This window comes from Sebastes umbrosus, chromosome 11 (genome assembly GCF_015220745.1).
Source record: "Sebastes umbrosus isolate fSebUmb1 chromosome 11, fSebUmb1.pri, whole genome shotgun sequence".
Taxonomy (NCBI): domain Eukaryota; kingdom Metazoa; phylum Chordata; class Actinopteri; order Perciformes; family Sebastidae; genus Sebastes; species Sebastes umbrosus.
This window is the reverse complement of record NC_051279.1, coordinates 34115055-34142409: the sequence shown is the minus strand read 5'-3', so window position 1 is coordinate 34142409 and position 27355 is coordinate 34115055. Positions and strand designations below refer to the sequence as shown.

The following is a 27355-nucleotide window of genomic DNA, read 5'->3' as shown; positions in this document are numbered from 1 at the left end:
AGTCCCTGACAGAGGTCACGGATTGGTTAGGCAGTAACCTCGTCAAGTGGTTCAGTATCTGCTGAGTGAGGTGGTTTTATGAGCCAGTTTCCAACCATGTAACCAGTTCACAGTGCTGAAAAGATGGTGGAATACATCTGGTTTTAAAACTCTTCAGAAAAATGATCAAAAGTCAAAAATCAACAGATTAATAGTGACAACTAGATTCAGCGTTTTTTCACATTAAACTCGGTGAAATTCCAGTTGAGTTGGACCAAAGCACACTTGGTGATTGTTGGAAAGCGTAACGACGACGGTTTAGGTGAGTTGTATTTAGTTTCTGTCCAGTTTGAATGAAGTGTTTTACGATGCTCCGCTACGTACAGCTGATCTCAACATAAACACAAATACACGTGGATGATGGCGCAAGCTGCACGGAGAGGGGGGCGGAGAGGGGGGCGGTCTGCGCTCTCCGAGTGCCATTCTAGTTGTAGCTTCAGATGTAGCTTCAGTTTCTAAAATGAATAAAGTAATGAAACATGAATAAGAATGTACCAAACTGCCCGTAACAGACTCAACATCCATTGTGAGCCATAAAGAGATGCAAGTGGGACTGATATGAGCAATCATCCTGAGGCCCTCATGGGCCCTTTTGGTATCCATTTATTTGTGTTAATGACTTGGGCTACAAGCTAATTATTTAACTGTGTACACGTCTAAGAGATATCCCACTTGGGGCCCATCTGTTGTCCACCTTGAGCCAATAATTAGCCCACATACTGTCAATGAAAACAATACGGGGCCCATGCTTCTTGAGAATGATTGCTCATATGGGCTCCATTTTATCACACACAGGTGAAACGTTGATTGAACTTATTTGCACTTACATGTCAAGAATTGTCTGAAGAATTGTTGAAGGCATGAATATGTATTATAGTTGTTGAATGTATGGGTCTGTACAGGCACACAGGTGCTTCCAGACATTCTGGCTCATTAGAAGGTGGTTGGAGCTACACTGGGCTCCATGTAAAAATCAGAATGAAGTTGTCATTTTTTCGCTATAATTGGTGCAGAAAAGCTAACTGGGAGATGTCAGTCAAGTTTAGACTGGCATGGGCATACTGGCAATACTTTGAACATTGGAAGCCCTACCCTTGGGTCATAGGGGAAAGGGCCTTGACCAACATGTTTGTCTGCAAATGGTAAATGGACTTGCATTTATAAAGTGCTTTTCTAGTCACACACACACACACACACACAATGATACAATGATGGCAGAGGCTGCCAACCTGCCCATCAGGATTTACCACGGGTGTCACGATTTTCATTCTAAATCAGAAATTGATTGAAATTGGCTTCCAATCTCGACCATCGAAATTAAAAGCAGCATCAACGATTCTCCCACCGCCCATTTGCATGTGTAAAAAGGGAAATTACAGCTGTATGCAGTGCGACAGTAAATGACAACAAAACCATATTTTTGTAGATTACCGAGGCTTTGTTACGGCCGTCGGCGTCCAATACAGCCGCACATGTCACCCTTCAGCGCTGGTATGAGACGCACCTGACATTCGATTATCTACAATTTAAAGCCATCCAGGGCAACAGTCAACGCTCAGGGAAAGTCTCTGGTGACGTAGTTTAAAGAGTGAAAAGAGACACAGGCGGGGAGGAGGGGAAGTGGATGGGTCCAAAAAACACAAGACGTTCATCCAGGAGACAGCTGTTCGTGTCCCGTGTTCACAACGTTCAGATTAAGTTTCACTGTATAAACATAGTAGTTTTTCTATAGTGGTTTTGTTGTAAAAAATAAAGTGACGCCAAGGGGCGTGACAAATCAGCGATATGTGAAGAGTTGGGACGAGAATGTGTTGATGCTATAATGTTTCCTACTAAACCGAACCAAGTAGTTTTGTTGCATTTCTTGTTTTGTTTTGTTTCAGTTCACAACATTAGCCACATGTTTAAAACTGCGACCGTGATCCGGGAGGAAGTAGGTTTTCCTCTAAGCGTAGCTGAGAATGCAGTTGAGTTTTAGCTCTCTACAGTAGCCGACATTCTGTCACATTCACTCTATTCTTGCCATGTTTCATTCATGCAATAACATTCAATGAAGAGGAAGATGAGGTGAAAGTTGTGAATACTTTTTTATTTTCTTTAAACTTGTGCATCAACTTCAAAGGGTAAACTGTGAGCACTCCATTTTGTTTTCACAACAAGTTAAAAATTAGTTAAGTGTTCTTTATTTTTTAATACATCTTTTTCCATTTTAAAACCATTTACACACGATTGCTCAGCACTGGATTCTAGCAGTCTATCAGTAATCGGGGTTGTAGAATGATAGGCATCATCAGCAGTCTTCCTCCCTTCCCGTGTGTGTGTGTACACTATATATTTGCTCTAACCAGTATTACCATTACTCTTCTTTCATGTGAAGTAAAAATATCTTTCTTTAAATATGATTCCTTTACATGATAAAAATACTTTCTTTTTTCTTGTTCTCCAAAACAGCGTTATGTCACTGATGCTTATCAGAACTCTGTATTAATAGTAGTACTATAATAGTACTAATTGGTGTGAATCTGCTCCATGGAGGATGGGTGCACCGTGTGTGTGTGTGTGTGTGTGTGTGTGTGTGTGTGTGTGTGTGTGCGTGCGTGCGTGCGTGTGTGTGTGTGTCTGGTGTCTAGGAAAGCCTCCTGGACTACGGGCCTGGAGTATCACCCCTCTGCTGTGGATGACACTCCTCATGGTGCGTTTCGTGTTGATAAAAATCATTACAAAATTTTGATTCTCTTCGTACAAAAACACTTTTTCATAGAAATTGCATTTGCACAAATAAATGTGGAGCTTTACTGCCAAAGAAAGGAAAAAAAGCCACAGGAGTACAAAATGAAACTGGAGACTTGACACAGAGCAAATGGAAAGAAAGTGTGTGTACCCATACAGAGTTGAAGTGAGGTGTGTTTACGGCAGTAGTGAAAGTCCAGTCCGTAGAGATAATAAATAAGGTGTTTCATAAATAAAACAATAAATACTTTGAATAAATAGAGTTTGTGTGTTGTGGTGTGATTGCTATGAATTTAGACTTGGTGAGTCACGCCCACGCCATCCCAAGGTTCCTCCTTATTGACATTATTAAGAGTGTGTACCTCCATAGGATCGTATAATACTACTGGCTGATACATCAACAGCTCACTATATTGCCCCTGCTCCATTTTCAGCTTGTACTTCACCATTTAACCCCCCCCTACCCCCCTCCCCTCCACCCCCCTACATTAAAGACTAAAAGTGTTAGTACTCTGAAACACAAATAAATGATATCACTTATTGCCTGATGGATGATATACAGTATATCAGATTTAGATGTCAATCAGTATCATATGTGACTAAGCAGTGCCTCTCTGTACATTTTGGGAGCAGCAGCTCGCCTTCATCTTCAGGGCCGAGAACCTGTGCGCTCATTCTATTCACAACTTTTGAAAATAAACAATCCTTTACAAACTTGTCTCCCCTTTTCCCCAGTTAGCATCTCTATATTCACTCCTAATCTCTGAGATGCTCTCGATGTTGCTCGTCCAGCCTCTGTTGAGCTGTGCAGTGAAAGACTGACTGAGCAGCAGCTAAAGATGACAGGTCCCATTCTTTTTCTTTTTCTCTTAAGGGACCACCTTAAATTTATTTCCAGACCCTCTCTCTCTGCGACTCCTGGATTTTGAAAATCCCGGGGCCTTGCCAAGGTGGTAAGAGTACTGAGGTAACTCGCTGTGATTTCACCCAGGTCCAAGTTATTTCCACAGGAAATATTGTTGAATCTCTTATCCCTAGCTATTTATAAAGAAACAAGAATGACATTTCATCAAGCACCTCTGCGCTACCTTTGAAATAACACAACTATGACCCATTACAACCTCCCCCTCCCCCCACCCCCTTTACCATTTACCCCCACCCTGTTCCCTAGTGTCTCTGCACACCTCCTCACTGCAGGAGAGAGGGTGAAAAAGTGATTGCGATTCCCATTTTAGGCCATGGTCTCTTTCCCTGGCAGTCTGCGGTCGTTGAAGGTGTGCATGTTGATGACCTCCTCCGTTTTCACCATGACGGGCGGCTGGGGCTTGTGTTTGAGCCGGCGCTGGCACTTGAGGGAAAGCCGCAGCTCGTCCACCATGGCGCTGCAGAAGGACCTCTGCAGAAGGAAACAAAAAAAGGAGAACAGAATGGGTTTCAGACTGCTCCCCCTGTCCAAATATTATGGGCAAGTGAACAAGCTTGTTCTCCCTGTGGGCAGCCTCATTTTTGTTGCCCCCCCCCCCCCCCCCCCCCCCCCCCCCCCCCCCCTCCCGCCCCCCCCCCATCACCACCCAACACTGCAGTTTTGAGCTGCCATAGGGGAAAATGGTGAAATATACAGTGTGGCAGGCTGGGAATGGAGGGAATACTGGAAGGGAACAGGGGAAGAAGTTGGATGGAGGGAGGTGCAGGTCCATAGGCTGTGTATTAGAGTGTAAAGTGTAAAGGCATGGAATTACTCAACATAGTGTCAGAATACATCAGTGGTGAACTTGTGGTTGTTACTGTTCATGCAGGGCTTTTTATGCATACAGTGTATGATGCATTGTAAGACTTTCTACATTTCAAACTTCACACCTTTACATGATCAATCTATAATGTCTAATACATTTCAGCAGTAATGTTTACATATATTGGTGTATGCACTCTTGTCTGCTTCTACATTAGTGATGGCAAATTTGTCCCATAATTCCTTTCCACAATCTCAGAGAAGGGTGTGAAGTTGTTTCTATCTCCAGACAAAATGTCAATACAGTTCTGCAAGATTACAGTCAGTGAGTTTTAGCCATGCTAGCGGCATGGCTCTAGGGATGGCACCGTCAGTCTGATATAATATTTCACCTATAAGATGGATTGCCATTAAATGTGGTATATATATCCATGCTGCCCAGAACAATGTATCCTAATAACTTTGGTGATCCTTGACTTTTCATCTAGTGCCAATCATCTGGTCAATTTTCTTTTTTTTGTTTTATGACCAAATACCTGCAAAACTGTTCCGATAAGCCTGTATGCTAAACTAAGGTGGTGACATGCTACATATTCTACCTGCTTAGCATCAGCATGTTAGCATTGCCATTGGGGGTTAGTCCTACGTTCACACACCGTGTCTTGTGGCTGCACTTCACTTTACCAAGACATCTGGTTAAAAAGGTTATTCCCTTTGTTCCTTATCTATTTTCCCAATTTAGATTGTCCAATTCCTTGTTGCTGCTAACTCCCCATCTTGAACAGACGAGGGTGTAGACAGAGGGAGAAGGAGGAATGTAGATGCCAACCAGTTGGAGTTACAAGTTCCATAAGGACATGATCCCTCACTGGCTTCCCACCAACCAACTCTCCCAGCTGTATTCAATACGGGCCAACTCACCAGGGCTTGGACCCGGATACTAGTCGTAAATTCAGGCTGAATTGGTGCAACTTTGTATGTTTGACTATCAGAAACTACTTTGAGGATCAATGGGTACACACCTGGCAGCCAACAACGTTCCTCTCTATTTATTTCTGTTTATCTAGTGATGTTCTTTTCAGTGTTTAGACCATGCCAGTGTTTATGCATGCTTTGGATCCAGTAGTTTTAGTTCATTTCAGTTTGCTATGAAAATCAACTGCCGAGAGGCTTGAGGCTTGTGTAAAAAGGTTGTAAAAGGTTTGTCATTGCTGCATGATACTGCTGCCCAGGTGGGTTGATTTGAAATGGCTGGAAATTGACAGTTAATGAAACTTCCAGCAACAACTATCAATTATCCTTCCATTATGCAAGAATGAACCTTGGAAACAGGTTAAATATTCGTAAAGAATTAACTGTCAAGCCACAAGTTTAAACTAACATAGATAAGAGGTCCAGAATAATGTAAATATAAATATGCAGGCTTCCATGACAATTAAGCAAGACCTTGTGATACAGTCAAAACCTGAGTGGCCTTCAGTGAAGAGTGTTTTGTCAAACAATAATGTATTTTTGACAAGACCAAAAGAAGATATGATGTTACTTTATTACAGTATTAAGTAAAATCCAAGTGTCTGCAAGTTAATTTCTTATTGAATTGAGTGGAAACCGCTAGCTGCCTAGAGGGAGGAAAGGAAAATATCTCAACAAAACCTCCAATTAAAAGACAAAATACGTTGTTTGTCCATGTCCTCTGGAACAACGCATGGAGGTATTTTCTGATCTAATGGTCTAATGGCCCCTGGTTCTCAAACTACCTTGGAAATAGTCTCAGTGCATTAGATATGATTGTCTAGGTTCTGATATAGTATCCGTTTACAAGGGTGTGCCACAGGGCTCTGTGTTAGGTCCACTTTTATTGACTATTTATAGAAATATTGTGGGTCCAAATGTGTCAGATGCTATTCATTTATATGCTGATGACATTGGTATATGCTGCTGTGCATCAACTCTTGTGCAGGCCTGTGCATACTTGCAAAATGTGTTTAATGTTGTCCAGAATACCCTATTTCAACTGAAACTTGTTCTTAATGCAGATAAGACCAACTCTAGGAATAGGCCACCAAAATATCCCTTCAGCTGACACTCTTGAGGGAAGTGAAATAGAGGTTGTTAACTGTTAAATATCTGAGTATTTTGATTGATTACTCCCTCACTTTTAGGTTATATATGCAGTATATCTGGTGAAAAAAACTGAGGCTAAAACTGAGTTTTTATTTTCAAAATAAGTTGTGTTTGTAAATTGGAAAAGGGGCATTTAATATGTTGCAGAAAGATTTGAAACTCAATTAATCTTGTTAAAAGCTTTTAAATCTCGCAAAGAATAATCAGGGTTCAGATCCCTTGATGTTTTAAAATAAGGTAGATGACTCCTTTAAATTGCTCTTTTGAAATATGAGCTCCCTATGCTTGATTTTTAGTTCCTTATGATTTCTGTCTTTCTTTGTGTTTTTATGTCTGTTGCTATGTGTTTTCATGCTGCTGCCTGTCTTGGCCAGGTCGCCGTTGGAAAGGATATTCTTAATCTCAACGGGACTCTCCTGGTTAAACCAAGGTCAAATTAAAATAAATAAACTGTTGAACATTGTTATTGTTAAAATGTTGAGAAATAAATCTGTTTCATGATGTGACAACGCTATGGTTAAGGTTTGGTTATGTTAAGGCACAGAAACGACTTGGTCAGGTTCGGGAAACATCGTGGTTTGGGTTAAAATGCTTATTCCATTGTCATGGTAACAACAATGGGGTTAAGACTATGGAACAATCGCAGTCATGCTTTTCAAAAAACTTTAACTGACGATTTGAAGCAGGACAATTATAGCCACCCACCCATCCATCCATCCATCCATCCATCCATCCATCCATCAATAAACAGAATGACTCTATAATAACGTCACCTGACTTCCTCCTTTAGATGGGCCATTAGAGGGCTTTGTCACTTGAATGTATATCACTCTAAGGCTCTTGCTAAAACCACTGATGCTGTTGTTCTTTTTTTTCTGTCTCAAAAGTCTTCCCAGCAAAAATACAAAGATCCCAATGGCAGTAAAATCCCATACAGGTTTATGTTTACGATGCTACTACTTCTGTTTTATGTGGAGCAAAAGGTCTAATGTTGTTTCATGCAGATTTTTCTGGATGGCTTCCTGACTTGCTCCAATTCAGGAGACCCTTTTGGATGACAGTAAATACAGCTGGCTGGTTAACTGGTTGGTTAGTACTAATCAGGATCCTGCATCACGTGGATTACAACAGGGTGGGTGTACAGTGAGGAGACATCTCCATGTAGAATGTGATCAATGACTTTGGAAAAAAAGAAGCACAATCTCCAGTGGGGATGACACACCGAGCCCCACTTTGTAACTTCACTTGATCAAACAGCTGGATTTCTCTGGTTTTATTCAAATCATGCCAAATGAAGCTTCATCCACATACTGTGATTATCACAACTATAGCTGAACATCTGGACACCATGCCAAACAATTTCACTGTATAGAGCCTGACTGGATATGAATAACATGAATATGTAATTATTGCAAAGATTCATACATAATTGAATGATTAAATGTATCCACATACTGTGTGACCCATTAAAGGGATGCTCTAAAAGAATGTTAGAGCTGTGATGTGCAGACTTTTGAGTCTAAATTCTCTCCACAACACATGAGAATGAAACACATCTTCAAAATGTTTTATGAAATGAATATGAATACAAATAACTGTCTGCCTAACAGTCTCTGGCAACCTCGTTTCCTAAGAATATCATTTATACAGGCCCAGACTGGCCATCGGGAGCACCAGCACCAGCTGATTGGCCCTGAGAGTCAGGCCAGTATTAGAAATGCAAAATGAAATGTGTAAATCAAAGAAAAATCAACACAGGTCACTCACACAGGTGCGTCCTCAGCACCCTGCCTGCTTTTAACCTGATGGTGTGATCTCTGCCTTTGAAACCCTGGAGGAAAGTGCAGCTAAATGCTGCAAATCTACAGATATACATGTTTAAAAACATACATGTTGCAGGGTCATCCTCAGCATGCAACAGCACAACTACCTTCCTGAGTTATTTCTATGTTTTAGAAATAAAACAAATGGCATTATATAGCAAACCGGGAGACTTGAGTTTTGAGAGTTTTGAGTTGCCTAAACTCAACCATAAAAATGTTATAGAGCCTATAGGGCCTACCATGGCCTTGGTTACATGTCATAGCCATCGCTCTATTGTCATCTGTCTAATAATGGCAGAAAATGTCCCCAAATTACATATACAAATGTTAATCATGCTTCATTTGTCAGAAGTGAATATTGCTGGAAAACAAATGAAACAGTGAGTGTTCTGCAGTACGTACAGTTACTACGACTACAGTTATCTACTTTGAAGACATTCATTAAAAGTTTTCTCATTAAGTTGATTAAGAAAAAATAACATCTGGCAGGCATTATGTTTCCAGCAGCATATCAACATAGTTGTTAGGAGAAAGGGTTGTCTCTAGAAAGGCTGTGTTGCTGCCTGTCAGTGTTACAGTGAGCTCCTATAGGATGGTGCATTTAATCCAACCCAAGAACCAGACAAGAACATTGATTTTACATGATTTTGCAAAACCCTTGGTTACATTCAAGGACAACATTCTGAAGAAATTCCTTCTTGCTACAGTAGCCGATAGATTTGTTTAAGGCGTGGTTGTGGTTGGGCAGCTAGAACACTTGGTCAGGGTGAGGGGAAGATTATGGTTACTGTATTCAAAAGGATATATTAACTTTTGGATTGTGATAGGATGCAAACTGTGGTCTCTCCAAGGTGGGATGGGCCCATCCATCACCACAACGTAAAAGGCACATTACTTCATACATTGACACTGAATGGTCCAAAATGAACATAATACTAGGGATACTGGGGTTCTGTTCATAATTCATGCCCTGTCTGTGAACAAGCCTCCAGTTGCTCCTCATAGTTTCTAAATCAGTGGACAACCATCTTGTATTTTCAGCGTCAGGCTGTTCATTCTGTTCATCAAGGAAGTGAATCACAATCAACAGCTGTCAATATAACAACATTCTCACCCACATGATAGATTAGTAATAGCCTACAGTATGGATTACTCAACTAGTTTATACTTCAGAAAGCTGGGGTATCAACAAGACAAAGCCATGAGCACACAGGCCATTCCTCAGAGGAGGTCTTTTTATTTAAATACTGTCTCTTTTAAAATAGTTTTTAATGAAATGACAGGATTGGCTGAACATGTGGATGTAACCTACTGGGTTTCCCATTAACCCGGCACAGGGACCAGTCTGCTTTGTGGTAGAGGGATTCACATAAACATCCACTCAGAAACAGATGCTAGCAGAATCTCAGTCACACAGGACTGTGCAGAACACAATCTGTGCACAAACACAAACCCGACAGGCCTCTCCACATGTGCGTAAACACAATCTCAGTGAGCATGGTGGGTTTTACAGACCCATAGAACATCATCACTTATTGATGCACATTGCATCTCATCACACTGAAATTCCTTGTCGTTGCATGCCCAATTAAATGGCTGCTTCTTCACATTCTCTCTTCTTTTGTCGTAAGTGACAGTGGCATCTGCAAATACTGCGTGAAACAACACCAGCAGCTGGGAACGGAACAGTCCTGCTCCTGGAGACGCTACAAGCAGAGCCACTGCGTGTGTGTGCTCCCAGTTATAAAAGCAGTTTATTGTGACGAACAAAGTGTGCAGTTGTATTTGAAAGCGATAATTAGCACTGTGGCCCAGTGTATACTTAGCCTTATTATATTTACATACAAATGGGAAGAAGACACAGTGAATGTGATTGGGTGTGAGGTCTTCCAGTGTGTATTATAATCACTCAGAGGCTAATTCAGCCAGTCCTATCCTTACTATTAATCGTCCTCTGTGGACATTGATAATGCTATTCATGGATGAAGCAATGGTGGAAATTAACACTTTTGTGTAATGTCAAATGATATTGATTCTGAGGAGATATTGTAGCATTTTAAAACCAGAAAATCTATACCACATTGATTATGAGACATTAGTACAATTACAGTGAACAAGTGTGACCACACTTGACTGGCTGCAGTTGTTTTAGACCAGCACTTCACAAACTCTCTCACCCTAATTGGTATGAATGATTATATTATTGCAGGTGCACCAAGTAAAATGTAGCATGCATTCTTTATGCTACATTTCACCACTTTCAACTATTTGCTGTTAGGTTTTGCTGATACTACATTTAGCTGGTTCGCATAATATGTATACTATATACTGTATATACACCGATCAGCCAGAACATTATGACCAGCTGCCTAATATTGAGTAGGTCCCCCTGACCTGTCGAGGCATGGACTCCTCTAGACCTCTGAAGATCTGCTGTGGTATCTGGCACCAAGCCGTCAGTAGCAGATCCTTTAAGTCCTGGAAGTTGCGAGGTGGGGCCTCCGTGGATCGGACTTGTTTGTCCAGCACATCCCACAGATGCTCTATTGGATTGAGATCTGGAGAATTTGGAGGCCGAGTCAACACCTCCAACTCGTTGCCATCCACATGATGTAAAAGAAAACGTGATTCATCAGACCGGGCCACCTTATCCATTGGTCCGTGGTCCAGTTTGGACGCTCGTGTGCCCATTGTAGGCACTTTTGGAGGTGGACACCGGTCAGCACGAGCACCCTGACCGGTCCCCGTATGCAACAAACTGCTCCTCACTGTGTGTTCTGAAACCTTTCTATCAGAAGCAGCAGCAACTCTTTGAGCTCCAGTAGCTCTTCTATTGGATCGTACAACCCGGGCCAGCCTTCGCTCCCCACGTGCATCAATGAGCCTCGGGTCTGACCCTGTCGCCGGTTCACAGGTTTTCCTTCCTTGGACCACTTTTGGTAGGTCCTGACCACTGCAGACCGGGAACATCCCACAAGAGCTGCAGTTCTGGAGATGCTCTGACCCAGTCGTCTAGCCAGCACTATCTGGCCCTCGTCAAAGTCTCTCACATCCTTACACTGGCCCATTTTTTTCTAGCTTCCAACACAAAGTTCAAAGTTCAAAATGTTCACTTGCTGTCTAATATATCCCCCCCACTGCCAGGTGCCATGGTAACCAGATATTCCATGTTATTCACTTCACCTGTCAGTGGTCAGAATGTTCTGGATGATCGGTGTATAGTATACAGTATATACTTCGTAGTTTGGTGCAGTTTGAGCAGACACAGAGTAACATTAGCATTAATTTAGGGTTTGTGTCAACTTTGTGAACGAAATATTTCCTTTTAGCTCTGATTCGGTCTCCACCTACTCCTGAGAAAAATATCTGTCTCTTTAGCTGCTAAATGCTCCATTATGTTGACCAGCTAGTCGCTATCCTGGGACCATGTTGGAAATAACTGTTCTCACTTTAACATGTTATCCTTTGGATAGTTTTTGTTTTCTTTGTCTGATAATCCATAAATAAAATTAAAAAAAATCAATCAATCAATCAATCAATCAATCAATCAATCAATCAATCTTACTGTGTGCAGTGGGTTTATCAGAGCTGGATGATGAGAGGGATTTTTTTGAGCCAGAAAATCACAGCAATGAGCTTAAAGAGGCTAAAAAGCTGCAAAGTGAAATAATTCTCTGTGACAGTTATCTGTGGGTTCATGCAACAACTTTCATAATACACATAGTCATTTGATCCATTTGTAACATAATGATTAGTGGAGTTTTAAGAGTAATATTGGGGTGTGAAGTCGTTTGATTTGGATACAATAATTATTGCATGTCATCACATTTAGATCTGACAATCATTTGTTGATGTTAAAATGCTTCATTTAACTCCTTTAAGTTAACAACTTTGCAATAATGTCGATCATATCAAAGTGCCATCTCTGCTGTATAGAGTTAATACTACTATATGTTACACCTGCAGCTAACAGACATGCACTGTACCTGCTGATTGTCTCAGCCACTCTGAAACATGCTAGCTTTTCTTAACTATTGATCCCCCCTGTAAAATGAAATGGCATGGCAGTGTTTTCACCAGCTAAAGCCATGTAGCTCCAGGCTTTGGGGAACACTGGGCCCACTCTGCTCGCTCTCAGGGGACACATTGCCATCATGGCTGCCTGCTGCTGGCATGCTGGATTGATGGCGGCTGCTTAGGGTCATTGGATTACAGAGTTTTTATGACGCTCAACAGTCAGCTGCAGCAATGTGGGATCGCTCAGAGGAAGGGCCTGCCCGCTTTGAGGAGCATGGAAGGCTCATAAATCTAACGCTGAGAGCACACATTGAAAGGAAAAAGGTGCATTTAGTCCAGCGATTATTTACACAGGCCTGATCTGATACAAATGAATAATGGTTCATAAAACTGTATATCATGAATTTATAGGTGCAATAATCCAAAAGTAATCAGACTAATATTATTAATGGAATACATGTTTAGCAGGTAAACATAAATCAATTCAAAATGAGCACCGTTGGTCTATTCTTCAGCTCTCTCTAAGTCCAACATATAAAGGTCCTTCACCTGTGAGAATGAACGAATGGGCTCCGTTTAGCTTGAATGGAGAAGGAACAGATGTGAAGCTGTGATGCAGATGGGACGGGGCACGGCTGCTCTGTAATCCTCACTTTACTCTGCGTGTCTGGCCCCCAGTGGGCAGTAAATGATTAGCTGCTTTGAGGGTTTGTCTAATCTCTGAGCTGTCATCCACATTTGGTGCAGTACAATCTGCGTTTGGCTCGTGGATGACCTGTGTTCTGATTGTTGTTTTCCTCATGTCAGATTCTGTGTCAGTGTGCATTTGCATATTTTTTCTGTATCAATGAATAATTCTGAACTGAAAAGCCCTTTAGAGATTTAGACCATGTCCACATGTCTTTGCCCTCCAAGTCCATTATTTTTGTCCAGAAATATCAGACATAAAAACCATAATCAAATATACAAATGTATGTGTATCCCATTATTCAGACACACCCACTATGAACCTGTCATCAAATAGTTTCAGAGTCTCTCAAAAGAGCTTAAAAGAGATGAATATGTATTTATGAATGGAATTCATAAGAGAGATGTGCTTATTCTTAGACTGGGATGATGTGGCCTATGCCCAGATGTGTCTATAAGAGTTTCACAGAGACTTCAATTGACATTGCCGAATGTAGCACATGGAAGCTGTCGTTGAATGACAATGTTTTACTCATGTCATGTGAGTTGTCATTGGTCACTGGCAAACCATATACCAGGTTAATGGTAAATAAATCTCAATTTACATTTGTCAGGAATAATGCAGCTGTATCCCAGGAATCAGGACGATTCTGCACCTCATGATACAATTCCAACATCCAGTGCCAATTCAGGAAGTGTCTGTCCTTCAAGTAGTGAGGCTGAAAGTAAGGGTGAGGAGGTCGGGATGGTGTATGGGGGTTTAGCATGTCTGACCTTGATGCAGAAGAAGATTTTGCTTCCTGTCACAGACCTGTAAGTAACATCCACCTCTTTATCAACTGTAACCGTGATCTTTACCTGATGTTAACCACGCTTTAGCCACTGTGGGCAGATATTATACACATGTGTCTATAATGTTAGAATCAAAAATAAGTCCAATATTGTCATTCTTGTCTAGCGATGGGACAGCCACGTTGGTCTGTTCTGACATTCTGTATGTCAGGTGGATGCTGATCTGGACTCAGCTACAGATTCTAGGAGGGAACTACCACAAACGCCGCTCTGCCTCTGACAAATCGTTTTAGAGTTATACAACTCCAAACCGCCATGTAACTGAGACCAACCACCTGAACAGACTTTTCCTTTGAGCACAGGCATCGCTACGTGTGCATGTGTATGTGCATCCATATGCATGCAGGCCTGTGTGTGTGTGCTGGGTTGATGAGATGGGTTGCTCACACACAGCTGGTGGTCCCCGCACCCCGAGAGCCAGGTTAGTCTGCGGCAGCCTCAGCAGCAGGCAGGAAGAGAGGAAAAAGCAGCAGGAGGAGGAGGAGTGGGAGGAGGAGGAGCGGGAGGAGGAAGCGGAGGAGGAGCTGAGGGAGGGAGGGGCAGGAGAGGAGAGAAAGGAGCAGGAGGCGGAGGAGGAGGAGGAGGAGGAGGAGAGGGAGGAAGGGGACAACCATGGTAATCATGGAAATCTGACAGACTAGCATGGAGATGACAAAGAAATGCTCCATTGAAAGGCTATGAGGCAGTGATTTAGTTGAAAATTATGGAGTCCAAAATCAGTTTCCTGACAGATTTAACTGAGGTTAAATTAGCAAGAATCATTTCCTGAAGCGTATTTTAATACACACTTGCATCTTCTTTGGAGAAAAGAATCTTCCTATGAACCAGGCATTACTGTATGAGATTCATAGATATTACAAAATGTAAAAGAAACATTAGGGCACTTACTGTACACTAGACTATACACACAAAAGAAAGACATTTATTAGAAATCCTCATTTGCCATCTTACCCACAGTCAGCTGAGAAGATTGATATAGGTTTCATACATAGAGGTCCAGGATGTATTTAGGCTAGCAGGAGGAAACTGCTGTCGCCTTTACATGCTTGTTTAGTTCAAACCTTCACAAACAGCAAATGAGACATTACGGTTGTAGAAGCAGAAACTAAAGTGACTCCTGAATTCACAGCTAACTAGCTCACTAACAAGATACATGACCTAAATAAAGCCCCATTTGGAGCAGATCAACCAGTAGAAATGGTGGAGGACAGCCAAAAACACACATTTCATCATTTTAATTGTGCAATTGTTATTTTTGTTACCAAATTTTATTTTGACGTTTCTTAGGTGAGAGATTAACCATTTAGATTTATATTAGTAATCAATTATTTTGTAATGCACTTAGAGATGCCCCGAATACGTATTTTGGCCGCCGTCATAAATGCCGATCTTTGATGAGCCATATGGGCCACACAGCCGATACGATATTGGTGTTTTGTTTGGTTATATCTGCTATATGAGGTTCCACAATACCTTTTTTTCACATCTGTCTTTGAACCATCCTGAAAAATAATGTCAACCGTTCCGAAGTCAGTTAAACTGTCAAAAATTCAAAAGTCTGAAGTCATTATTTGCATAAAAACACACAATTCAGAAGATTAGGAAATAAATGATTATATTAATGTTCAATTATTTAGCTTGATTTAAAAAAAATCTTGGCATTAGTAGTTTTGATGATGTGTTATAAGCTGCTTAGAGATAACATGTATTAAGAAGTTGAATAATGCCCTTTCTATTATCTGTTTTATATTGCTATGAAAACATTTCCTTCAAACTGGATTTATTGAAGTTTCTCACCAAAACCTACATTTTAAAAGATTACATCTGAACATCATGATAATGTTATAATTGACTCATTTTTACTGAGCTTGAACGCAACTTCAATGCAACCAAACCAATTTTTGTCCGTCCACTCTCCGCCGCAATCGATCTCCCGATCACATACATTTACTGAATATCGGCCGATAACGATCAGCAGCCGATCAATCGGGGCATCCTTATTGAAAATTAAATCTGACATTTTTGGAGTTGTGATGGCCTGCTAGCAGGACAACACTGATCATCTCCAGGGCTGTGAGGTCAATGTGCATGGTCAACACTAGTGAGAAAAGGTGGATCTCAGCATCTGGTTATGATGTCTTTAAACTTTGGTCTCCGTAGAAATCAATTGATATGTAACTCCATATGGCCTAGTCCAGTAATATTGAATTTAGTTTTATTGTAATTATACATTACAGTGATGATAACAGGTGTGTCACCTGAGCCTGCCTGAGCTCATGATGCCAGCCAGAATGCTTTTGTCCTGATAGCTAATTGAATGCACTGTTGCCTTCCGTTCTTGTGAGTTTGGACTCCCAAGAACATAAATTCAAACTTAGTACACAATGTACTGAAGAAGATGTCCAGGCAGACACATTGCATTTTAAAGTGTGTTTTTGAGTTTTGTAGAGCTGCACTTTCTGTGCCATCACTTCAGTTTGTTTTGTATAATATCCTTGTCTAATGAAGATCCACTTCCCGCAATTTGCCTAGTAACTGAGGAAAATTACATCTACAGTACGTCTGGACTCCTGCCCAAAGTGTGCATAAGACAGCTTTGGAAATGTTGAAAAGCAGATTTTTGTTTTACTTTAGATGGGAGCTAGCTTTTTACCGCTGTTTCACCAGTCTTTGTACTCAGCTAGGCTAAACAGTTCCTACTGAACTGATCTGTCTTCTTACCTGCCTGTGGATCTGAAGGCAAACAAACATATTTCCAAAACTTTTGGAGAGCTCCTTAAAAGTGGAAAAGTTGTCATGTAGCAGTGATGATGGGATGAACTGGAATAATGTGAAGGGAACACACACGAAAAGGAAAGTCTCATAGGCTTGGTAGATGAATCAAAATGACAAGCCTACAGAGGTCTCTAGTTTGTAAAGTTATCAAATGTTTATTCATATTTTTATTAAAATGTTTAACAAGTGTAAGCTTTCTTCTGACAATGCTCTCATCTGGTGCCATCACATCTGTTTAGTAAATGCAGTAATCTCAAACACACATACTTATGGCATTAACATGTCTATTAAACCTTTAAAAAACTATTAACAGGTCCTCTATCGTATAAGAAGGTGTACGGCTCATCCATTTCTAGAAATGACTAGCTGCTATTTTATCTCCTTTCTAATGTTACAGAAGTAATTATAAAATGCAAATTGCAGGGTGTGCACTGTCAAGCATGTGAAACACAACAAAGAGATGCTAAGCACCACATTTTTCAACTTGACACTTTCAGCATCATGGTGAGAAAACAAGCCCATATTGTAAAAGTAGGTGGTATTCAATCGTATGAGAAGCCTGCAGCAATGAAACAAAATATATGTTGATTTTCACAGATTAGCCTGCTACTAATTAGCACTGGATTGCTATAGTGGATCTTCATTTTATTAACCTTTTAAAACCCACTGGCGGATTAAGGTTTAGAATTGGGGTTAAATGATGATCAACAATGTTCTGAATGATGGTAAAAGGTTTTATAGTCTGCAGTATGTACCAGTGGCTTTATACTTACTTCTGTGACACTGGAAAACATACTGAAGCATTTCGATGACTATGAACCTTTTTACCAAAATCTAAAACATTGTTGATCATCATTTAACTCTAACCCTAAACCCTATCCTATTCTATTGACTTAGTAATAGTGGTTGCATGTCTTTAATGTCCACAGTACTTACTAATTTATTTATCATTGTATCCAGCTGTGGTCACCTTACAAACTTACAAAAGTTACAACCAGTGCCGACACAAACAAGAGAGGTGGTTAGTATTGAGCTTCTTTATTTTTATATGGCCGAAATGGCAATAATAATTCCTTAGCTGTTGTTATATTGTAGATGCTAAAAGTGGCTAGCATTGCTTTTGATTCTGGATGCTCATATTGATTGGACACCAACTTTGATTTAGAATTTTTCTCCAATTTGGCAATTCTGCTGTGCACGAATTAAGTCCTGTACCAACATTCAGTGCCCATGCAGGAAGTAGTGTTCCTTTTTTGACGTTGGGGTGGTGGACACAAGATTCCATGTCCTGTCTCAATCCAACAATATAATGTCTGCCATTTGAAAACTCTGGTCATGACCTCTCCCTAACCTCAACAAGTATTTTAATTGCCTTATCTTAACTATACCTTTCATATTTCACTCTTAAAATTACCGTTTGTATATCAAGTACTCACCGCGTGATACCTTGAAATCTTGAAGAAGACTTTGTTTTTCTCGCATGCCTCCACGGTGAACAGAGAATCCCAAAACGGCTGGAAACGGAGTAAATCGTTGATGAATCCTTGACTTCCTCTACTACAGTCTCATGCATGGACTCGCAGCGTGCATGAGCAATCATGAGACAACAGTGGAGGAAGTGTTTTGAATAGTAAGATTTGGGCAAAGATGCATGTGTTTAGGAAGTACTGAGCATGTGACTGGATAAATGAAACTTGGATTATACTGCAAGAATTTGTGTGGGCGTTTGTAAATGGATGAATTGATATAGTTTCTCCATTCATCAGATTTACTCCATTTTTTGGATTCTCCGTTCACTGTGAAGGCATGTGAGAAAAACTGTGTTTTCTTCAAGAATTCAAGATAACATATATATATAGATATCTATATATAGATATAGATATCTATATCTATATATAGATATCTATATATACAAATGGTAATTTTTTGGGTGAAATATTCCTTTAACCATGGTTTATTTGTCAAAACCAAAATATTGTGGGCTAGGTGGCTCTATGAGCAGAAAACAGTAGGTTTTGTTATGGACTGCATCCAAGTGAAAGTGACTTGGGACTACATAGACCACGAGCAGAGTCCGAAATTAAGAAATCAGAAGCTTCCTTCAAATAGCTGATTTCCCACCTCAAACCATTTCATTTGTCTGGGTTCCAGTGGAAAGCTTTGGTTCTCCATGATGGTCTTAATACTGTTTCAGAAGTGTTTCAGTCATAAAAAAACAACACATACGAGCTACAGGCAGCTTCTAAACAGCCTTCACAAACCAATATTAGTCAAACCCTATTTTATTGTAGTCTAGTGATCCTATTTCATCTACATACTAGGCAATCACTGTGTGCAATCCCAAGCGAACGAGTGACAATGTGTCAATTATTGCACATTTTCATGTGCTCTAATGAAGAGCATGTCCACATAGAGTGCATAACATGTGACAGTGGTGACATTTGTGCATGAAACAAGACTGCAAGCAATTCGCTGTCAATGTGAGGTTTAAAATAGGGTGGTGTGTTGTCATTTGAATGGAGAAACCTTGACTGTAAAATAAAATGTCAGACTATCTGTTCAGCCTGCGAGGTGCCTGTTGGGTCTATTCACACCTGTCTGTCTTTATTTACCTGCTTCTGAATAGATGAATAACCTTGTTCAGGAATTAATGCTGTGGTGGAGCTCACACTCACACCGTTCAGTATATGCTCCATTATAACCTGGCGTACTCACTCATTACATTGTTAGATGTACAAACTGGGGAAACAGGCTATGAATGTATTATTTGAATTCAAAGCGTGATAGATTGTACTCTGAAAAAAGCACAGTGAATTCAACTGCACTATTTATGACAATATGAATACATCATCCCAATAAGCTTTTTGATTTGGAACACTGATTGCGAACATGATTGCCTGCACCAACCTGAGAAAATATCAATAGTAGTACACATCAGCCATCAGCAGTTAACACTGTTAACACCAGCCCCCCCCAGCTTTCTCCACAAGCACTGAGCCTGTGCACACCCCTCCCCCCCTTCACACCTCTGTCCATCAAAGAGGGGGAAGTCAACAGGCTCTTCAAAGGACAAAACCCCCGCAAGGCAGCCGGCCCAGACGTTGTCTCACCTGCAACCCTGAAACACTGTGCAGACCAGTTGTCTCCAGTGTTTACAGGGATTTTAAACACCTCCCTGGAAAACTGCAGGGTGCCGGCCTGCTTCAAAGCCTCCACCATCATCCCGGTCCCCAAGAAGCCAAGGATCACAGGTCTTCAGGACTACAGACCCGTCGCCCTGACCTCCGTTATAATGAAGACCTTTGAACGCCTTGTGCTCCACCACCTAAAGACTATCACCAACCCCCTGCTGGACCCACTGCAGTTTGCCTACAGAGCCAACAGGTCTGTAGACGACGCAGTAAATTTAGCCCTTCATTACATTCTCCAGCACCTGGACTCCCCTGGCTCCTATGCCAGGATCCTGTTTGTGGACTTCAGCCCCGCATTCAACACCATCAGCCCAGCTCTGCTATAGGACAAGCTTTCCCTGCTGAGCGTGCCTGACTCCACCTACAGGTGGATCACTGACTTTCTAACAGATAGGAGTCAGCACGTAAGGCTGGGGAAGCAAGTCTCCGACACCCAGACTATCAGCACCGGTGCCCCCCAAGGCTGCGTTCTCTCCCCACTGCTCTTCTCCCTGTACACCAACGGCTGCACCTCCAGACACCAATCTGTCAGGCTCCTTAAGTTTGCAGACGACACCACCCTCATCGGCCTCATCTCCGAGGGTGATGAGTCTGCCTACAGATGGGAGGTTGACCATCTGGCATCCTGGTGCAGCCAGAACCACATGGAGCTGAACGCTCTGAAGACAGTGGAGATGGCAGTGGACTTCAGGAGGAACTCAGCCCCTCCCCCACCCCCTCATCCTGCGCAGCTCCCCAGTCAACACGGTGGAGTCGTTCCGTTTCCTGGGCACGACCATCGCCCAGGACCTCAAGTGGGAGCTAAACATCAGCTCCCTCATCAGTAAGGCCCAGCAGAGGATGTACTTCCTGAGGCAGTTGAAGAAATTCAACCTGCCACAGACCATGATGGTGCACTTTTACTCGGCCATCATCGAGTCCATCCTCACCTCCTCCATCACCGTCTGGTTCGCCGCTGCCACCGCCAAGGACAAGGCCAGGCTGCAGCGGGTCATCCGTGCTGCAGAGAGGGCGATCAGCTGCAACCTTCCCTCCCTCCAGGAGCTGTACACCTTCAGGACCTTAAGGAGGGCAGGGAAGATTGTGGCCGACCCCTCCCATCCTGGACACCATCTCTTTCAGACTTTACCATCTGGCAGGAGGTTAAGGTCCATCAGGACCAAAACCTCACGCCACAAAAACAGTTTTTTCCCCATGGCAGTAGGGCTCTCCAACAGCCCATCCGCCCCCCTGTGACTGTCTCCCCCTCACACACACACTACTGCCCTCCCCCCCCCCCCATCTCCCTACCCCGACACTGACTTTCCCCCTCTCTCATACACTCTCAATACCACCCCCTACAGTATCCTTCTCTCTCCCTCTCTCTCCCTCTGATACCTGATTGTTTTGTTTGCACACCGGCAATATTTGCATCTGTTTATATCATGTTTGTTTTTATAGCTTATTTTGTAAATTGTACATTTTTATTCTTATTTTATTCTAACGTTTTATCTATTCTTTGTTATTATACTGTTTGTCTCGCACCAAAAAGCCAAAGAAAATTCCTCGTGCATACCCCTTACACCTGGCAATAAACACCTTTCTGATTCTGATTCTGATTCTGATCAGGGCTGTAGTACTTGAGCCTTGAGTTCACTGTTTTGAAGTCTTGCACTTGTCTTGGACTCATGCCTTGTTAGACTCGGACTTGTCTTGGACTCATGCCTTGTTAGACTCGGACTTGTCTTGGACCCATACCTTAGACTCGGACTTGTTGTGGACTGGGGCTCAGCTATTGAGAACTGGTCAAGTTGTTCCTGGCTGCTGATTTGAGATCAGTTGTACAGAATGTATCCTGATTCTGACTGTGGTTCCCCTATTGGCTATGCATTCAACAGCAGTGAAATGCTGTTGCTAAAAATATCCTCAAACGCAATTTGGGCCGCCACGACTGAAAACGAACCACTAGTTCTATGAGTGTGAGAAATGCAATGAGAGGAAGAGGGAGTGAGACGGCGCCTGGCCGTGAGATGTGACCAGATTATCATAGTTAATAAAAATGCAGCGCAGTGACGATACAGCCGTTTCATACACCAGACGTACTGTATAACACGGACCTGCTCACACGCATTCAACCCACACTGCACCCGTTCATGTGAGTCAGCTGTCACTCTGTTTGTCACTGTTAGTAGAGACTTCAGTCTGTAGAGTAGTTACAGTAAAACCAGGCTTCATGATCAAACAAAGTTTCTGTATTACGTCTACACTTCTGTCTTCTCTCTCTCTCTCTCTCTCCTGAATGTCGTCGTGCCTGATCGAGTCTACATCACGAGGAATAATGGACTAATGCATATGATAATAAACAGATGAAAAACAATCCTTTTCCCCACCACAAACAGCCTACTTGTGTACCACCCATACAGCCTGTGTCCCAGGAAGAAAGGGGAAAACACTGTAGTTTTATCACTAACTTTAAACTTTATCAATTGATGGTTGTTAGTTTTAGCACACTTCCTCATCCCTGCTATCTGCATGAATAATAATCTCAATAAATAAATTGAAAATGAAAATGTCCCTTCTTGTCCCTGCTGGTTGGGGGTGGTCCCGTGGTAGAAACGTAAATATCGGATCAAATTCAAGGTTTATTTCTGAATGTAGCGTTAGACTGTAACGGTCCTTGAACCTTAATTCTATACATTGATTAGTATGACGATAGAGGATAGATCAATATTGTTTATGGATTATGTCTGTCCATCCTAACACCTTAATCACTATATTAGCATTGGAAAGACACTGGTGCCTATTATGGTCTTGAACATGACTTAATTTGCTCTGGACTTGGTATTGATTTGGACTCCACTGGACCCGTTCTTTGACTTGACTTGGACTCGATTAAGTTGGACTTGACTAGTGCTCTGGTACACATAACAAAGTTGATGTCAGAAGTCACCCATATTTCTTACCTGTGGTGTTTTGTGAATCATGGGGACTGCAATATCTAATATACCACACTTATGTAATGTGCCCCAGGCAATAAGGCTACAGGGGGTACATAATGTACCCCTCTAGCACCATATAATGCTCTCCTGGCTTACTAAGGGTACATTACCTCTGACAATAAGGCAGAACAGTGTCTAATATACCACTGACAGCCTTATTGCCCACATACATTATGCAAGATCCTACACGTAATGTGTACCAGGCAATGAGGCTACTAGTGGTATATGGTGTATATGGTGTACATCATATGGTGCTCATGGAGTAGCATCATATAATGTAGTTCTGGGGTAGACTGGGTATATAAACCCTGATAATAAGGCAGAGCAGCACCTAATTGCCTCCTGCATACACACTGTTTGGTCAGCAGCCCTCGGCATCAGAAACCGACGCACGGAGGCGCCCTTTATCAACAGTTTATGTGAGGGACCGGGCTTTCAACTAACTCCAATGTAAACCCACCCACGGCGTTATTTGGAGCAAGTGACGTAGTATTACTAGAGTGAGGTGAGTGGATGGGTCAAACAAACACAAGACTTTCAACCAGGTAACATTGACTTATTCTGTCATGTCATTTGTTGGTCACGTGACTCGTCGGTATCGTCAGCCCCGTGAGTTGCTAGTTACTGAAGTTAACATCAACCACGACCGTTTCCTAACCCTACCTAAGTGGTTGTGTTGCCTAAACCTAACTTCCTGTGAAAACAGAAGTTTATTTTGAAAGGACACTATGCACGTAACGACACGCATACATATTGACTCGCTGTCCCTGGTCCGTCCAAAAGTAACGCAACAGGTGTACCCCGTTTGTTGGTCTCCGATGCCGAGGGGCACTGACCAGGCGGCGGCATTTGACGAGTTGGGTGTGAGAACGTGTTGGCATACATTGTACCCCAGCCCGTAAAGTTTTCAGGGGTATATTATGCACCCCTGGAACACCATATAATGTACCCTTGAAGCCTTATTGCCCAGGGTACATTACCTCAGGCAGAGCACCAACTAATTTACCCATGGCAGCCTTGTTCCATGGGGTTCATTATCCAGGATCCTGCAAACATGTAATGTACCTCAGACAATAAGGCTGCCAGGGTTCAACAAATCCTCATACAACGGTTTGTATATATTACCAAAAGTTATTCCTTATTTTTCATGTGTTTTCCTAAGAATGTCCAGCAACAGTCTTTTCAAAATAAACTGCTGTCTTCACAGGAAACAACTTTGTTAGGTTTAGGCAACAAAACTACTTAGGTTTAGGAAAATATCGTGGTTTGGAAGTTATGTGACAAATACATCAAGGCTGACCTCTGGTTTCACATTTTCAAGATTCAAGATGTTTATTGTCACGCCGGTCGTACAGGTACAAATGTGTGAAATACTTTTTGCTGGTAAGCTCCATTAAAATAATAAGTTATATTACATTTACATTACAATTACATTTACATTACAATTGGGGACATGAACAACGGTCTCCTGGTGTTGTTTGACCGAACCCTCCCCCCCCGACCTCCTCCCTACGCAGTGTTTGTTGATCTTTATACTTCCCGGTTCACAATTATGTGGATTACATACAAATTGATTTTGTGGGATATATAAGCATTACAGTGCATTACTTTCTGTAGGTATAGCTAAGAACGGTGTATGAGAACAGCCTGCAGGGTTCAAATATGTATGCCAGCACCGCTGTCAGTCCTCCTGGCAGCCTTAATGCCAACGGTATGCAGCATCATACTTAAAAGTAGATGTAAAGTTTGAGAACTTTGACTTATATTGTGGGTGTCTGTGGGCAGGTTTGATATTTATATTTGGTTGTTCTACATGCTTCATTCAGAAATCTGTTTTGGGTGTTGATGTTATGTTTTGGGTTGTACCGCTACTTTTTCCCAATCTTCTATTTAGTCTCATCTCTGAATATATTCTGAATCTGTTTGTGCAGTTGAATACACCACCTATTTGTATCATTTATGCAACGTGTTTCTTCTATGTGAACACACAATGGAAAATGTCTATCCTGAACGTGGAGATCTCGCTAACATTGACATCATGCCCATACCCTTTGCTTTTACATTTACTAGGATCTAATTTCTTTTTTTTTTGGGGATTATTTTTTAGTCTATTTTCTCCTTTTATCTGACAGTGTAGAGGCAGGGATGGAGATGTTGCAGTAATGTGGCATGTGTTGTACGCGGCTCCAGGATCTGAATTCTTATTTCACTATGAACTCCAAGAGAACAATTCCAATTTCATTCATTTTCATTTTCTATTGTGATTGAAATTTTGCGTTTGAGTTTTTACACTTTACAGCTATACCAAAACAATAAAACCAACCGATTTGACTCATTGGACCTTAAAGATATACCATTTTCTAATTTTGTTATAGAAGAGTGTCCAGACATCCCTAAATTTCATCTCAGCTCAGCATTTATGCCACACGGACAAAGTCTTCATTAGTTTTGTTTTATTCAAGGGATTTAGATGATAATGGTAAAAAAAAAAAAAAAAAAAAAATGACCAACACTATCCTTTAACTTTAGCCTCACACAAAAACATAGTTGTTTTAGTTCCCTAACCTTAACTAGTCTCTTTTAAAATACATGTTGTAATAGTATGTCAAATCTGTGCTATTGTAAATAACCTAAACTGTGGTGGGGAATATAATCATAAATCATAAATTCTGTCCATAACATTTAAATCCATGTTTCAGACATGATGCTAATTGGTAAATCTGTTTGTTTTCCATTACTGATACATCCTTTTCATTACTATGATAACATACAGTATATTGTAAGCTTTTTTGTTCGGGCTGTCAAAGTTAACGCAATAACAACACATTAACGCAAATTTGATTTAGCGCCACTACTTTCTTTAACGCATTAACGTAATTTGCGATTTTTAGATTGTAGCGGACTCAGTTTTCATACTAGCTTGTTCCAAAGGAGGTTAAATAACGCTCTGAACTTACGATAAATTTTGGCAAAAAAAACTGTCATATCCATTTTCAAAGGGGTCCCTTGACCTCTGACCTCCGGATCAGTGAATGTAAATGGGTTCTATGGGTACCCACGAGTCTCTCCTTTACAGACTTGCCCACTTTATGATAATCACATGCAGTTTGGGGCAAGTCATAGTCAAGTCAGCACACTGACACACTGACAGCTGTTGTTGCCTGTTGGGCTGCAGTTTGCCATGTTATGATTTGAGCATATTGTTTTATGCTAAATGCAGTACCTGTGAGGGTTTCTGGACAATATCTGTCATTGTTTTGTGTTGTTAATTGATCTACAATAATAAATATGTACATATATTTGCATAAGGCAGCATATTTGTCCACTCCCATGTTGATAAGAGTATAAAATACTTGACAAGTCTCCCTTTGTCAGATAAAAAATGTGTGATTAATTTGTGAATAATCACAATTAACGATACACAACCATGTGATTAATCGCAATTAAATATTTTAATCGTTTGACATCTGTAGTTCTTTTGATAGTCGATATTGTATTTGGTCAGCTACTATTTTTTGTCTCGTTAATGTTAATGTATTTTTCAGTAGCTTTCATGTGTAGAGGCAAATACTCGTACTAGCAGAAGTTGCTTTAAATGTGTTTTTCTTTCATCGGTGTTTGCTTGTTCATAGTCCCTTCCAGTATGTGTGGTTGTAATGGAATGCTCTCTAGGAGGCAGTATGACTGCAAGTCATGAACACATTTTAGAAGGGAAACATTAGTGACCCTGGTTGCCATGGCTTTTACACTATAATGTATTGTTATTCACGGGCCTAGCCTTGTGGTGTGTATGTGTTTCCACTATATGTACAGTATGTGATTATAACATATTTGGGTGTTCTGAGTGTATTACTTAACAGAATGACAGGTGTCTGACTCCTCGGTATAGGGTTACTGGGGGAACCTAAAACACTGTACAATCAATACAATCAAATGTTGAAGGAAGCTGTTACTGAACTCTTCCAGGATGAGTACTGCATCACTCCAGACAATGGGATTAATGGTTCTTTCCTCCTCCGGTAGTCTAGTACTTTTAAAGCAAAACAACACAGGCAGAGGACTCGGTTAAAGGATCTCTGCTGTCTCTAGTCACTTACTGGATAATGGTTAAATTGGTAATCACCCTCAAAGAGTTTAGAACATATTTTCAACTACAGAAGATAGGTCAACCTAGTCACTAGATACGTCAACCCAATCACTTTTTACGTCAACCTAGTCACTAGATACGTCAACCTAATCACTAGATACGTCAACCTAGTCACTAGATACGTCAACCTAGTCACTAGATACGTCAACTTTATCACTAGATACGTCAACCTAGTCACTAGATACGTCAACCTAGTCACTAGATACGTCAACCCAATCACTTGTTACATCAACCTAGTCACTAGATACGTCAAACGAATCACT

General features: G+C 41.3%; 1 protein-coding gene across 1 annotated transcript in view; it reads right to left on the bottom strand.

Moving 5' to 3' along the window:
* Nucleotides 1–2107: 2107 nt before the first annotated feature.
* Nucleotides 2108–27355, bottom strand: part of grik2 (glutamate receptor, ionotropic, kainate 2) — a 369970-nt gene continuing 344722 nt past the window's right edge. Inside the window, exon 17 of the mRNA XM_037784199.1 lies at nucleotides 2108–4165. Coding sequence (XP_037640127.1) covers nucleotides 4001–4165 — 165 coding nt within the window. The 3' untranslated portion in view covers nucleotides 2108–4000. The remainder of the gene's footprint in view (nucleotides 4166–27355) is intronic.